The sequence below is a fragment of the Arachis ipaensis genome, chromosome B7, assembly GCF_059453495.1.
Source record: "Arachis ipaensis isolate K30076 ecotype BB chromosome B7, ASM5945349v1, whole genome shotgun sequence".
NCBI classification, from domain to species: domain Eukaryota; kingdom Viridiplantae; phylum Streptophyta; class Magnoliopsida; order Fabales; family Fabaceae; genus Arachis; species Arachis ipaensis.
Window position 1 is genome coordinate 11,689,126 of NC_142442.1, and position 14,983 is coordinate 11,704,108.

Here is a 14,983-nt window from a genome sequence, read left to right on the forward strand (position 1 = left end):
TAATATATTAGATATAAATATATAAAAATAAATTAAAAAAATTACACTACAAAACTCAATCCACGATACATATGTAAAAAATATATTATTATTATTATTATTGTGGATGATAATAGTACATCATCAATCTAACGGATGACATAAATATATTATTATTATTATTATTATTATTATTATTATTATTATTATTATTATTATTGTGGATGATAATAGTACATCATCAATCTGACGGATGACATAGAAAGTTGTGATACTTGAAAGTTCTAGTAGTTAGTTATAAGATCTACGGTACAAAGTATTTCAGATTTTGTGGAACACATGCAGAGTTTTAATTTGAATATGGACCACAGGAAGTGTTGAACTTGTGTATGGGGAGGAGGGGTGTTTCACCTCGTTGTGAGATCAGAGGAAACAGAACTTGGACCCTGCGAGTTGTGTCCTTCAGAATGTAAAAAAAAAATTATCCAAAACAAACAAAACGGATGGTCCGAATTCCATGTTTCAGATTTTAAATTCCATTAGCTGCAAATCGGACCATGCGATTTGTGAAGCAAAATTTCATGACCAAAGAACTCGCATGGTCCGAATTGTGTACTCTGAGTTTTTTCAATTTTTTAACACAAATCGGAGGGTCCAATTTGTGTACTCTGAATTTTTTTCAACCTTCTCAACACAAATCGGAGGATCCTATTTGTGTTACTCCCACAATTTTAAAAAACACCAAAAATTACCATATTAAAATATATCACTTATTTTACTTCCATATCAAAATTTTTTTGCCGCAGATATCCAGATTTCATTGTCCCGCTTCATCATTGGCCATGGCCATCAATGTAACAATATTGTATAAAGGTCGTTATTTTGAGGGTTTTTTTATGAAGTAAAATAAAAAAATAATTATAATCCTAAATTTGTTATTCTAATTTTAATTTTCAAAATGTGCTTGTTTTTTTTATTTAGGATGAATTCATTTAACTCTGGCCAACTTTTATAATTTGATAGAGTTCGTTGTATTTTAACAAACTTCAGTCAAATTTTTCTTAAAATTAAATTTTTAAGTTATTATCATAGTCTACAATAATATATAGGAATATATAAAAATTCACAGATAATAAATATTTTTTTAATATTGTTGATGCACAATTATTATCATCGTTTTCAGAAATACACAGATACACAGAAATAAGTTATATTTAACAAAATTTTTTTTATTATAAATTAATAAAAAATCAGTATTTTTCAAAAAAAATACTATTTATTCATGTGTATTTTTATGTACTTTGTATACGATAATAATGGTTGTCATAGTTAACTTTTCAAATTTTCTTCTCATCCAAAATGATATTTATGAAGATAGATAGTGAAGTTTGCCTAAGGATAAAGCGAATTCTATAAAAATATAGAACTTCGCCCGAGTTAAACGAATCCTATATAAATTATAGAGTTCATTGGAGGGTGCGGTGAACTTGTCTTAAATTCAATAAAAAAATGTATCTGAAAATTTAAAATTGGAATAATGAGTTTAGAAAAATAATTATTTCTTATTTTATTTAAGAAAAAAAAACCTTATTTTAATATGCCAGAATTAGAAAATTAAAGATTCAAAAATTCAACTAAAATTTAAGAAAAAATTTTGGAGCAGTAATTTTTATAATTATTTAGTCAGCATAAATATTAAATTATTTTTAACAAATAAAATTTATTAATTTATACGTGCAAATTTTAAAAAATATAAATATTAACGATATTGATTTATGTGTGCAAAATAAATATAGGTGTGAATTATATATTTTTTGTATATAAAATATCTATAAAGATAGATATAAATTATTGTTAGTTAAATACTAATAAAAAATAATAATATTTGTTAATCATGTAGCATTACTTAAAATTTAATTGAAATTGAGTTAGATATAATAAAATATATAATTTAAAAACATATAAATTTTGTCATTATTATTTTAAATTAATTAATTAATAAAAAATTATACCAATTTAACTGATTAACTAATTTTTTTTATCTTAATTTTGAATTTTGATCGATTTTTTATGAAACAATTTTTATCTTAAGTCAAATCGATTTAGGGCCCGTTTGGGAAACTCTAGAAGTAGCTTTTTTTAACTTTTAACTTATGAAAAGTAGTAGTATTAATGTCGGGTGCAATTTTCAAAATCAAATTGCAACTTTCTAAGAAGCTATTTTGGAGCTTACAGAGAAGTTAAAAAAAATGACTTCTCTCATAATACTTCTACTTTTCATTACATTTCTTTAAAATAAGCACTTTTAGAGTTAAAAATCCAAACACAAAATAACTTATTTATAAGTTACTTTTAACAGAGTCATTTATTATTTAAGTTATTTTATCAAAAGAAGTTTAATTAAGTTAGTTACCAAAGGGCCTTAATGATTGATTCCTAGTTAATTGAATCGAACAAATTAGTTCGATTCTGTTTTTTTAAACCATGTTGTATATACAATTATACATGTTTAGTTATATATTATAGGGAATATTAAATACAGTTATTTATTATTTTAAAAGTCTTATATTAAGTATTTTAAAGGTTGTTTTCGTAATAATTCACTTGTAAATATTATGGTCTTGTTAAAATATTTTGAACCAAAAATAGAGAGATTAAAAAATAGAAGAGTTTTACTAACTTGAAGTTTTATTAATTTATTATGCATGAGTGTATTAAACATTTTAAAATTTTCTTTTTTCATCTTCTTAACTAGGATTTTTTTATTTATAAAATAAAAAAATTTATTATTTTTTCAAACACAATTTTTAAACTTTAATTTTTAAATACGATTTTTTTTTTTTGTATTTGGACAAGTTCGGACCCGACAAACTCTAAAAGAATAAGTAAGTTCGCCTTAATTTCCGGCGAACTCTATAAAAATGATAAAGTTCGTTGTACCCTTTTTTGAACTCTCCTTACCAAAAATATAATTTTTATAGAGTTTGTCATGGTTAAGGTGAACTTGTTAATTTTTGTAGAATTGTCCAACAAATTTGTCCAAATATAAAAAAAAAATCATATTTAAAAAATTAAAATTTAAAAATTGTGTTCGAGAAAATAATAATTTTTTTTTATTTTATAAATGAAAAAAATCCTCTTAACTAATGTCTTTATTACGACTTTTTGTCTAAATATAAAAAATGGCCACAATAAATTTGTCAATGAACTGTAAGTTCACGTTTCCAATTTTTATCACATATATGTCATCTCTTATGTTTTTTGATGTATTAATAATTGGAATGCAATGACATATTAATAGTGTAATATAATCACACATTGCCACCACAATTACTATAGTTAGTTATTTCATCCAATACATGATAATGGTCATATAATAATATTCAAAACTTGTAGTTTTTTTTTTTTTTTTATTTTCCACGGTATCCCCCAACCCGGCAGGTTAAGAACTAATCCGTCGCGGGTTTGCCGCTGGCCAATGGATTGCTGCATGCATAAGGCGGGATTCGAACCCCCGACACTTACTTAAGCGGACTAGTGAGCTAACCACTAGACCAACCCAACTTGTAGTTTTAATTTCCTTAAAAGAATCATTCACAGGGGAAAAGTAATGGGTCCAGGTCGTCACTCATCCTACACGGCTGCAAATTCCATCCTATGCCTATAAATAAGCATTATTTTTTTAACAGGTTACACCTACTTTTTACTAAAAAGTTTGGGAAAACTTTCAAGCGTATCTTTTAGGAAGTATGAATATCTTTGAAATTTTATAATGTGAGAAGTATTTTTTCTTCCATGAAATGGTATTTCTGTAATATATAATTTTATGAAAAAATAATTAAATTCGTTCTTAAAAGATTATTTATTTTTTAAATTAATTTCTAAAAATATTTTTATTTAAATTTATTCTTCAAATATTTTAAAATAATCGCATTAATTTTTCTATTATTTTTTGTTAACGGCACCAAAATTTATTAACATGTCACGTTAAATAATATTATAACACATATATAAAAATTTTAATTGACTATTAGTCTATTAATTTATATGATTATTAACATTATAAAGTTATGAAATTTGATCATATCAAAATCTAATTGAAGGAAGAATTTGTGGCATTAGAATCTTTCAATTTGGGATTGATTTGATCAAATTTCATAACTTTATTATATTAGCAACTAATTAGAACTATTAAATGTGTATTGTAGTGTCACTTAATGTGTAACAAATTCTGTATCCAGTAATACCTAACATCAATATGTTTAGATCTTGCATGAAAAGTAGAATTCTTGACAAGATGAATAGTACTTTGGCTATCACATAATAACACATAACGGTCTTGCTTGAAATCAAGTGCTACAAGAAACTTATTCATCCACAACAACTCTTTACATGATTCAGTTGCTGCAATAAATTCTGTTTCTGTGGTAAAAGTGCAACACACTTCTGTAACCTTGACTGACATGAAATAGCTCTCCCTGCAAACTTGACCAAATAACCTGAAGTAGACTTTCGAGAATCAATATCTCCTGCCATATCTACATCAGTAAAGCCAACTAGCAAATGTTTCTCACCACCAAAACTCAAACTCAAGTTAGTTGTACCTTTGAGATATCTCATAATCCGTTTAACAGCATTCCAATATTCTTTACCTGGATTAGAGAGAAAACGACTCACAGTACTAATCGCATGAGCAATGTCTGGTCTAGTACACACCATAGTATACATCAAGTTTCCAACAGCTGAGGCATAAGATATTTCATTCATTGCTTGCTTCTCCTCATCAGTGGTTGGACATTACTTGGTACTCAACTTAAAATGAGGAGCAAAAGAACTAGCAACACATTTGACATCATTCATGCCAAACCTTTGAAGCACCTTCTCTATGTACTTCTCCTGTGACAAAGAAAACTTCTTGAAATCTCTATAACAAGTAATAGTCATGCCCAAAATCTATTTGGTAGGACCCAAGTCCTTCATAGGAAAGAACTTGCTCAACTGTTTCTTCAACTTATTAATCCTCAAAACATTGTTTCCCATAATCAAAATATCATCCACATAAAGTAAAAGAATGATAAAATCACCATCAGAAAATTTTTGCACAAATACACAATGATTTGAAGTTGTCTTACGGTAACTATACTCCCCCATAACATATTCAAACTTCTTATACCCCTGTCTTGGAGCTTGCTTCAACCCATAAAGACTCTTCTTAATCTTGAACACAAAATCTTCCTTTCCTTTAACAACAGCGCCCTCTGATTGTTCCATGTAGATTTCCTTATCCAAATCACCATGAAAAATTTTCTCAATCTCCAGATCAAGAGAAGCTGCTAATCCAAGCACAGCACGAATGGATGACATCCTCACAATAGGAGAAAAAATCTCTTCATAATCAACACATTTTCTCTGACTAAAGCCTCTAACAACTAATCTAGTCTTATATCGAGGCTTAGAATTGTGTTTTTCATTCTTGATTCTGAATACCTATTTGTTCTTCAAAACTCTCATACCCTTAGCTAACTTCACCAACTCATAGGTATCATTCTCAAGTAAGGACTTCATTTCTTCTTGCATAGCTTCAAGTCATTGAGCTTTGTTTTCGTCTTCAACAGCCTCTGCGAAACATTCAGGTTCTCCCCCATCAGTCAATAAAACAAACTCATGTGGAGAATACCTTAACGAAGACTTTCTCTCTCTTGTAGACCTTCTAAGTGCATTTGTAGGAAATTTCAAAGCTGGTTGTTCATTTGTATCATCATCACCAACTTCATCAAGTATCGGATCAACTGTTCCATCTTCACTTGCGCTTATATCATGCTCATTATTTTGAGCTTCAACTCTACCATCTTCTACCATAGGCATAGAGGGAGTAATATCCAAGTCAAAAAAATCATCCCTAGGCTGAACCATTGGCTTCTCCGCATTATCGACATCCTTCAATGTTTGGTCTTCAACAAAGACAACATCTCTACTCCGAATCACTTTCTTGCTAACAGGATTATAAAACCTGTAACCAAACTCATCCATGCCATAGCCAATAAAAATACATTGCCTAGTGAACATAAGAAACATCTTTACATGGCCATACCTTCTCTGACACTTCAAATTGCAAAGGAACACATGGTGTCCGGTTCAAGACATGAACAACAATGCTCAAAACTTCACTCCAAATGGATTTTTCCAATCCAGACTGTGACAATAAGCACCTATCTTTTTTAACCAATGTTCTGTTCATCCTTTCAGCTAAGCCATTTAGCTGAGGAGTCTTTGAAGGAGTCTTCTGATGTTTTATACCATGCTCTTTACAATAACCATCAAATGGACTTGAGTACTCACCACCATTGTCAGTACGAATGCATTTCAACTTCTTCCCAATTCCTCTTTCAACAGAAGTTTGGAATTGCTTGAACACATTTAAAACTTGATCTTTGGCATTCAAAGTGTAAACCCATAGTTTTCTAGAATAGTCATCAACAAAGGTTACAAAATAGATAGACCCTCCAAGTGTTCTTGTCTTCATCGGTCCACAGATATCAGAATGCACCAAGTCAAGTATCTCCAGCTTCCTTGAAGGTGGATGGCTCTTGAAAGAAACCGTGTTTTATTTTCTAGCAAAGCAACCTTGCAACCAAATAAAGATTCCTCTTGGATAACATATTCATTCCTTTCTCACTCATATGACATAATCTCTTATGCCATAAATAAGTTTCATCAACAAACTCAGCAGCATTAACAACATCTTTCACAATCTTTGCTTGAGTTAAATAAAGAGTAGAGTGTCGTGTACCTCTAGCAACAACCATAGAACCCTTGGTGAGCTTCCAACTATCACGAGAAAATGAGCTATCCAAGTCTTCATCATACAACTTACCAACAGAAAGTAAGTTCAACCGAATATCTGGAACATGCTTCACACGCTTCAAAGTCTACTTGGTACCGTTGGAGGTTTCTAAGCAAATCTGTCCAACACTGGCGTATTTTGCAACACCTTGATGAGCCATTTTCACATCACCAAAATCACCAGGAGTATAAGATGTAAATAGATCCTTCCTAGATGTAACATAAATAGAAGCACCACCATCAATCACCCAACTAGTGCTATTATCAACAAGGTTAACAGATTCAAACTCCTCAACAACAAGAAAATCATCATGAGTTACATTAACCTTGTCTTCATTGCTATCATCATCTTTATTTTTACTCTTGTCTTTACTTGCCTTGACTTTCTCCTTCTTTAGCTGCCAACAAAATTTCTTCACATATCTCTTTTGACCACAATGATGACACTCAATTTTTTTATACTTTCCTCAAGACTTGCTTCTGCTTTGATCTCTACTTTTAGGACCTCAACTTTTGTTTCTCCCCCTAGACTCAGAAACAAGAGCATCTGAATGTGTAGTCGATGTACCTTGTGACTTTCTTCTCATTTCTTCATTCAAAACACTGCTCTTGACAAGATCCATAGAGATTACACCATCAGGAGCAGAATTGGACAATAACATTTTGAGAATTTTTTACGAGTCTGGTAAGGAGCCAAGAAGTAACAATCCTTGAACCTCTTCATCAAACTTGATACCCGTGGACGATAACTGATTCATAATTCTTTGAAAGTTATTCAAGTGATTTGTCATTGATGTCCCATCTGTATACTTCAAAACTAACAACTGCTTGATAAAAAACATCTTGTTATTCCCAGTTTTTCGAGCATACAACTGTTCAAGTTTAATCCAAAGGGCCGAGTATGTGTCTCTCCAATGATATGGTTCAACACATTATCGTCAACCCATTGCCTAATATATCCACAAACTTGTTTATGCAACAAAGTCCAATCATCATCAGATTTATCATTAGACTTCTCTGTACTAAAAACTGGTTGATGAAAATTCTTGACATAAAGCAAATCTTCCATCTTTGACTTTCACAAATCATAATTAGGACTATTAAGAGTAATCATCCTACTTGTATTAGTATTAGCTTCCATTGTTCACAGAATCACAAGCCTAGAAAAATACCAACAAGCTCTGATGCCAGTATAAAAGAGCCTAGCAGCGAAAACAACACAAATATCCAACACAAGAACAATATGGAAGCACTCACAACACAATATGGCAGCAACTATGAACAAGCAAATATAGCAAGTAAAGCAATAACAAGAACACACCGAGATTTTAACGTGAAAAACCCTCTCAATGTGAGAGGTAAAAACCACGAGTCATCCAGACCAATGAAATAGCTTCACTATAATCAAATGAGGTACAAGAGAGTCTCAAACAAAGCACAAAAACGTGCATATAACCAGCCAAAATATCAAAGCACTAAAGATTACAAATGAGAAGCAAAAAGATAAAAAATACCCAAAAAAAGAGCTGATGTTCGAAGTCTATTTCTCCCTCTGTAGATCTCCAATTAAAATCTCAAGTCATCAAACCGCTCTAGTCACTGGTTCACTGATTCATTGGTCTAATCGGTCCAACCGATGGTTTAACCGAAAAAACCGTTTTAGAATAAAATAATAAATAAATTATAAATAAACACCCTAAAATATAATTATAGTCTAATATAAATCTTAAAATATCTTCAAAATTTAAAACACTACATAAAAGTTGTGTACATTGCCATATTAAGTATACTAAAACTGCTGTTGCTGCATATACTAAAGTGCACAATGTGAAGCACACCAGCAAAACCTGTATCAGAAGGTCAATTATAGTGTGAGGATGTAAATTCATACAGAAAGTATAAATATTCATGTAAAACTATAAAAATCATTATCTAACAGTACTAGTAACACTTTTGATACCATACATCTAACTGTTTTCAACCACAGAAATATATATATATATATATATATATACTATGTTCTTTCAATTAAATTCTATTTTTTTATTTTAATTCAATTAATTTCGATTTATGTAGTCAAACTTTCAGTAACCTATCAATTGAGCTACTAGCGTAGTGACATAGTGTCTTCATCAAGTGGATTACTTGCTAAAATCCTTACTAAGTAAACACCAACAATCTGTTAGCTTCCATGCCTTTACGGAACTGAGGTAGAGCAATGACGGGTAGCATGCACGCATACCAGAAACAGAACAAGACTAAAAGGGCTGAAGGGAAGCACAATGAAGGGAAGTTAATTTAGACTACACATATGCTCATCATTCTTGCCAAAATAGCCATCAACCTAGCATCACAAGCTTTCCCAACAATCTCCAATATATTTGAAAACAATGCATTCAAATAGAAAGAGGAAGAAGCAGATAATATACGGACAAACCAAAAGACAAGAAAACACTAATGTGATTTAGATTTTTCTATCACTAATTTGGCATTTTTAACATTATTCAAGTCAATGTGCTGAAATTCTTAAACTCAACAAACATAACATTTTTAATCCATAATGTTATCTATCCAATGCTAAATGTTACAAACAACCAACGATAACATGTTATATCTTGCCACATGCCACACAGATAAATCAATGACTTCAATATAGTGATCACTAGGAGAAAACACCCCACCCAGGGATGATAACTTCAGATTTAGATAGTTGTTCAATTATTTTATAAATTTATGCAAAACTAGATTTGACAGAAGTTGAAGGAGAATCATCAATCCAGCAAGCATGACTAGAACTCTTATTAAAAAATTTGGTTTAAATGAAACTAAAATAACATCAAATAGCATGAACACCACTTCAATATAGAGTTCAAAGTTCGAACAGCTTACATCTAACAAATGGAATCAGAACATTCAGCCATTCAAAGCATTCAGCCATTCAAACAAATTAACAAATACAAAGCATTCAGCCATTCAACAAATTAACAAAAAAAAGCAGCAAAACACAAAAAAATCAACATTAGGCGTTCTGGAATCAGAACCATACATTCTAACATAGAATATGAAACAGAGAATATGAAACAGAGGAGTCACTCACCTGGGTGCTGACGAAGCGAAGATCAGCGAAGACGAAGCGGCGGTGCTGAGGACCAGGCGACGGCGGTGGCGCTGACAACCTGAGGACCGCGGGGACGATAGAGGGCTACTGGGCTGGGAATGCTTCAGAGGGCTAGGGTTCAATGGTTCACCCTTCACATGTGGAGTGAGACTGAGATGAATGAATGGGGGAAGAGACTAGGCGACGGCAGTGGCGATGACGAGCTGAAAACCCCGGTGACGGCGATGGCTACTGGGCTGGGGTTTGGGAATGCTAGGAGAGAGTGTGAGATTGAGATGACACTACAAGAAAAATACCCATTCAGGTACACTTGAAAAGTGTAGCCAAAAGTGAAAAAAAATGATGCCTTAGGCTACGGCTACGCTTTTTGGGCTACGGCTACGCTTTTTGGGGTGATTCCTATTCAGCCGTTGCCTATTCTCAAAGGCTACGCTTTCCTGCACCAAGGGCTACGCTTTTGGCGTTTGGGAATAGGCTACGCTTTTCAAGTGATGCTGTCCAGAACCAAAGGCTACGCTTTTCAGCACTAATGGTTACCAGAATTCAAAAGAATAGGCTACACTTTTCAAGGCTACTGCATCACTTTATAAACGTAACAAATAGCATACTTATAGCTACTTTATATAAGTGTAGCCTTAGATCCCTCATTATTTTTTTTAATTTTTAATATATATATATATATATATATATAATTAATATTTCAATAATTTTTTGTACAATATAATATTTAATAATATAATTACATATATAATTTTATATTTTTAATTAAATGAATTAAATAAAATAAAATAAAAATAAATATAAAATTATACTAAATTTATTTAAATAATAAAAATTATCTGTAAACAAAATATATTTATAAAGAACCAAAAGTATTAAAATGAAATTAATTTTGAATATTCATACATCTCACACCAAATTAAGCATAGTCATATCAAAATAAGCAAGAGACCACTTAAAATTTACTACTAATACTCTACGAAAAACTAAAATATTATATCTTACATAAGTATTTTCTAATAACTAAACCATATTCCACAATCCATGAATCTCTTCCTCTTGTTGCTACTGTTAGGCCTTCATGTCTCCAAGTTCATCTTTTAAAGTTGTCGCTGTTGCTTTAAAATGTGGTGACCACAGAAGATAACTCAAATCTGCAATCAATTCCAGCAACCAAGTGAATTCTTTTTTAACTTATAAAGCCTAAAGGCAGCAACTTTGACAGGCAACAACAAAAGAATCACCCCATCAATAAAAGAATAACCTATAACTCATCAAATCCCAAATGCCAATATCTCTTACAAGCATTGTTTATAGCATTCACAGCCATCCTAAAAGGCATAAAGATATAGCAGTGAAAGCTTACCAAACCTACTACTCTTTTTATTAACCTCCTAATATGTACGCTCAACTTTACATTAATATATATACACACATATATATCCATTGGAAATGTGAAATAAGTAATTAAGTACTATACTGTACCTGTGACTAATTAATAACAGGAAGTGAGATTTTCATAATAGTATTATTAAGGCACATTCCTAATTACGATTGTTCTTTAGAGCTTCTTGGCAATCCGATATTAGTGGCTAGTGTAGTGGGTTCTACTTCTACACACAAAAATTACAGCTGCTACACATTCCTTGTGCTCAGAAATCTTGTGATGTTCATCTGCAAAAAAGTCAAGCATTGCCAACTAATTTGTCATACTTTGAGAAATTAATATTCTCTCTTATACACTAGCATAACATAATCTGAGGGAAAGAAGCAACAAGCATTAAATCAAGTGAGCTTTCTTCCAGAATTAATAGATTGAGCTTTAATTCTATCTTTTTTTTTCATGGTAAGTGAAATTCCCTTTTTTTTTCTTGGTTATCCTTATGTAATACATATTTGAATGAATCAGAAACCATTCGTGGGACAGAAGCAATAAACAAGAAAAGGTGTCACATGTGGTGAATGAGCATCTCTTTGCCAAGTGCCATGTTGTGTGACTCATGATTAAGATTATATGATCGGTTTTGAGTTATCAAGTGAGAAAGTCGTCCTCTCCCTCACATGCTCATAAGCTAAGGTTTTGCTTTTTCAGCCTTTTCTTTTCCTCCTTTGGAAATTCCCGTCCACACTCCAAAACCCAATCCCAACTTAAAAAAGTTCCCTCAAAACACAAATAGAATAGAATAGTAAAACATTTACAAATAAGTATTTTTAAGAAACAAGTTAAACTTTCTGTTTATGAAATTTAGTTAAATTTATACATTTATTGTCAATTGTGCCAACAGGTGAATATACGGTGGGTACATTTAGTTAAATTTAGTTAAATTCATACATTTATTGTCAATTGTGCCAACAAGTGTTGTTTTAGACAAAAAAATTTCATAAGACAAAAATATATAAGTGGAAAATTAAAAGATAACAGTCAAATAGCAATCACAAAGAGCAGAACCATTTGTCCTAATTGGCTTTTGAAACTAACAGTTTAAAACTACATTATGCACATAACTCTAACTAAGCCAATTAGATTCCAGCCACAATACAATTCTACAAAATTTAATCAGAATGTAGAACATAACATTAACATACCTTAACTGCAAGTTCTCCAATAGCCCAGCATGCATTATTTGCTATTGAAATAGCCTGATAAACCAGGCTGCAAAACAAGGAAAGAAGCAGTTCATATGGAAATTCATTAGACACAAAAGAGCACAATCGGTTTTATCATTCTACCTGCCCCAATTTCGGACATCTATCCCTCCTCCAAGTCCAAGTCCTTCCCATACTAACTACAACAACACAAACACCATCATGTCAGTAAACAAAATAACTATATATTCTTAATCAGCTGAGGAATTTTGTAGAAGAAAAATTCTACAGATCGATGCAAAGTGAAGAAAACACAAGTCCTCAACCTGATCCATTACTTGAGCAGCATCCTATCTTTTCCAATAGTCTTCGGTACTACCTATACCACAAAAGAAAACCAGTTTATATTAAGCTATTCAACAACAAAGTGTTTTCATAAGTCATAACCAAATCAAATAACTCCTAAGCGATTTCGTAAATTTTGTATTAGGTCTTCTCTCTTTAAAGCCAAGATAAATCCAAGATAAATCCTAAAAAGTTAAAACCCCAACACCAACAAGCATGGTTAACAGAACCGAAACGGCACTGACATGGTCACCTTTTTTACCTAAATAAATTATTATAGAAAAAATTAATGAAATTGCATAATAAAATCATACATCTGAAGAGCTAACATGGCGAGGGGTGATGGAGCCTCCAATCTGCACCAGTCCATCAGCGGTGAACAATGTAATTCTATCCTCATGAACCCATTGAATTTCTGAGAAATCATTGAAACAAATTAGCAATATAGTACTTAGCAAATAAATTACACCCGTTGGGTGCAGCCCTTCTCGGGACCCTGCGTGAACGCGGGATGCTTGTAAACCAGGCCGCTTTTTTTTTTTTACTTAGCAAATAAATCTCATCAGCATAAAAGAGCAGTATATCATTTTCCAAAATGCAGACTCTGATGAAGGCAATCTCAGTTATCGATCAATTAAAACTTAAAAAGTACCAAATGCCATGAATCCAAAAAGCACTGCACCCTTCAATAACCTAAAAATCCTCTGAAAGTTTATAAATTATACTTGAAGAATACCTAACTCAACTAAAGCAGCAAAATCACTAGGCCTTGAAGAAACAAAATAACCATAACTTAGAGCACATAAACATCGAAAAGAAGAAGCAAAAGCTCCACCATTTCATTTCAACAAAAACTAATTTTAATTTTCAAGATTTCAGCTCAAATATTCTAAAAAAGCATACACATTTGAATATTATATATACAAAAATATGTTTCACAACTTGCACAATCACAACTAGCGCTGCAGAATCAAATTCCGCAATTGAAATGAACTTCAATTACAACAATCAGTGAAAGGAAAATCCAGCTACTTGAATGAAATTTCAGGAAAAAGAAGGAAAGATTACCAGAGTCGGATTGGAACCACGGGAAAGATCGAAAAGGATCATCACCGGATAGGTTGGAAGAGTCATCGGTGGCTTTGACCACGATATGATGGCGAGAAGAACGAGATGATGAGAAATTGAATGAGGATCTGAAAAGCGGGGAGAGAGGAGATGATAGCGTGGAACGAGAAATTGATGCAAGAGAAGAAGGGAATCTGAATCTTGAGGAGATGATAGCGGTGGAAGAAGCCCTAGCAATGGCGGTGGAGTTTCAGCGGCGACCAAGCACGCCTTTCTTCTCTCCTCCATCGCGTTTTCTCTCTCCCTCGAGCTCTCTTTCACCGGCGCTCGACAGCGGTGGAGCCATATGCGGCGTCGTCGTTTCTTTCCTTCCTTCCCCTCTCCTCTCTTCTTCTCTTCTTCTTCCTGTGCTCCCCTTTTCTGATTTCTTCTCTTTCGTGTGTGTGAGTTGAGGGAGGATGAGAGTGCGTGAGTGAGGCTGAATGGATACAAAAAGGGGGAAAATTTACCTAATGTGAGAGCGCAGCGAACAGAAGCGACGATGAAGACTAGTGATGGCGTGGTGAGTGGTGAGTGACGAATATGAGTGACTGGTGGAGATGGTGAGTGGTGAGTGGTGAGTGTTGACTGGTGATGGCGATCCTTTTCTCTGATTTGGGGGTGATGAGTGGCGCGAAGAAGGGAAAAGCTAAGGGTAGTGATGATCGAGTGTTATGTTTTCAGTGGCTAAGGGTTATGTTTTCTGATTTGGCTAAGTGTTTGTACGCATGTATCATTTGGGAAAAATTCAAAAAATTTACTAAGTGTTATTGGACATTTCACTTAGATACATTAGGCAACATTTTTGAAGCGCACCCAAAACTTAATAAATAGGCTACTCTTAAAAAGCGCTCTCTTTGATATAAAAGTGTACCCATAGATATTAACATACGGCTACGCTTTATAAGTGATTTCTATAATATCTAAGGCTACACTTTTTAAATGATGCCAGAATTGTGTTTCCTTTTCTCTAAAAAACAGGCAACACTGAGAAAAGCGTAGCCT

General features: G+C 32.5%; 1 protein-coding gene across 1 annotated transcript; it reads right to left on the bottom strand.

Moving 5' to 3' along the window:
- Positions 1-10,795: 10,795 nt before the first annotated feature.
- On the bottom strand, positions 10,796-14,589 carry LOC107614360 (uncharacterized). Its single transcript, XM_088492716.1, has 7 exons — positions 13,940-14,589; positions 13,186-13,286; positions 12,853-12,905; positions 12,671-12,726; positions 12,527-12,593; positions 11,426-11,614; positions 10,796-11,094 (listed from the first exon to the last, which is right to left on the bottom strand). The coding sequence occupies exons 1-3, from the start codon at positions 14,225-14,227 to the stop codon at positions 12,902-12,904; spliced, it is 393 nt and encodes a 130-aa protein (XP_088348842.1). The 5' UTR covers positions 14,228-14,589; the 3' UTR covers positions 10,796-11,094; positions 11,426-11,614; positions 12,527-12,593; positions 12,671-12,726; positions 12,853-12,901.
- Between the last annotated feature and the right edge of the window lie 394 nt (positions 14,590-14,983).

Excerpts from the sequence above, each read along its gene's own strand:
- LOC107614360 (XM_088492716.1), bottom strand. The coding sequence starts at position 14,227 with ATGGAGGAGAGAAGAAAGGCGTGCTTGGTCGCCGCTGAAACTCCACCG. Across the intron at positions 13,287-13,939 it reads GTGGTTCCAATCCGACTCTG|AAATTCAATGGGTTCATGAG; the intron begins GTAATCTTTCCT and ends ATGATTTCTCAG.